This window comes from Salvelinus sp. IW2-2015, unplaced genomic scaffold, assembly GCF_002910315.2.
Source record: "Salvelinus sp. IW2-2015 unplaced genomic scaffold, ASM291031v2 Un_scaffold537, whole genome shotgun sequence".
Classification (NCBI taxonomy): Eukaryota; Metazoa; Chordata; class Actinopteri; order Salmoniformes; family Salmonidae; genus Salvelinus; species Salvelinus sp. IW2-2015.
The window spans coordinates 1002844-1003361 of NW_019942569.1; the positions used below are offsets into that span (position 1 = coordinate 1002844).

General features: G+C 42.7%; 1 protein-coding gene across 1 annotated transcript in view; it reads left to right on the forward strand.

Annotated features, from left to right (window-relative positions):
- The window catches only part of LOC112068471 (dual oxidase 2-like), a 47611-nt gene that overhangs the window by 24552 nt on the left and 22541 nt on the right, over positions 1-518 (forward strand). Inside the window, 1 exon segment of the mRNA XM_070438171.1 lies at positions 177-279. Coding sequence (XP_070294272.1) covers positions 177-279 — 103 coding nt within the window.

Below are 518 nucleotides of genomic sequence, written 5' to 3' on the forward strand. Positions count from 1 at the left end.
TATAGCCTCCATGTAGACTGGTCTCAGATCTGTGTATAGCCTCCATGTAGACTGGTCTCAGATCCGTATAGCCAACAGCCATAGGAGGTGGCAAGATGGCACCTTTCATTGAGACATTTCTATTAGAGAAACTGAATGTCATGTTTCAAACAAACCTCTCTGATTGTCTGTTGTAGAACCCCAACCTGAAGTCAGGCCAGGACATAGACCATCTGATTATGGGCATGGCTTCTCAGATCGCGGAGAGAGAGGACAACATGGTTGTGGAGGACTTAAGAGGTAAATTTCCATCACCACATCATCATCATCATCATCATCATATATTTTCAGATTTCTTTGTGTCTACTGATCATAAGGCAGAGACCTCCCACTTCAGCTTTAGATGGTCAGTGGAGGGATGGCCGTGCTTTATGTAGGCCTTCAAACATGAAGAGGACAAGTAGTTGCTTATGACAAGTCTTATAATGCATTACAACCACATCATAATGCATAACAACCACATCATAATGCATAACAAC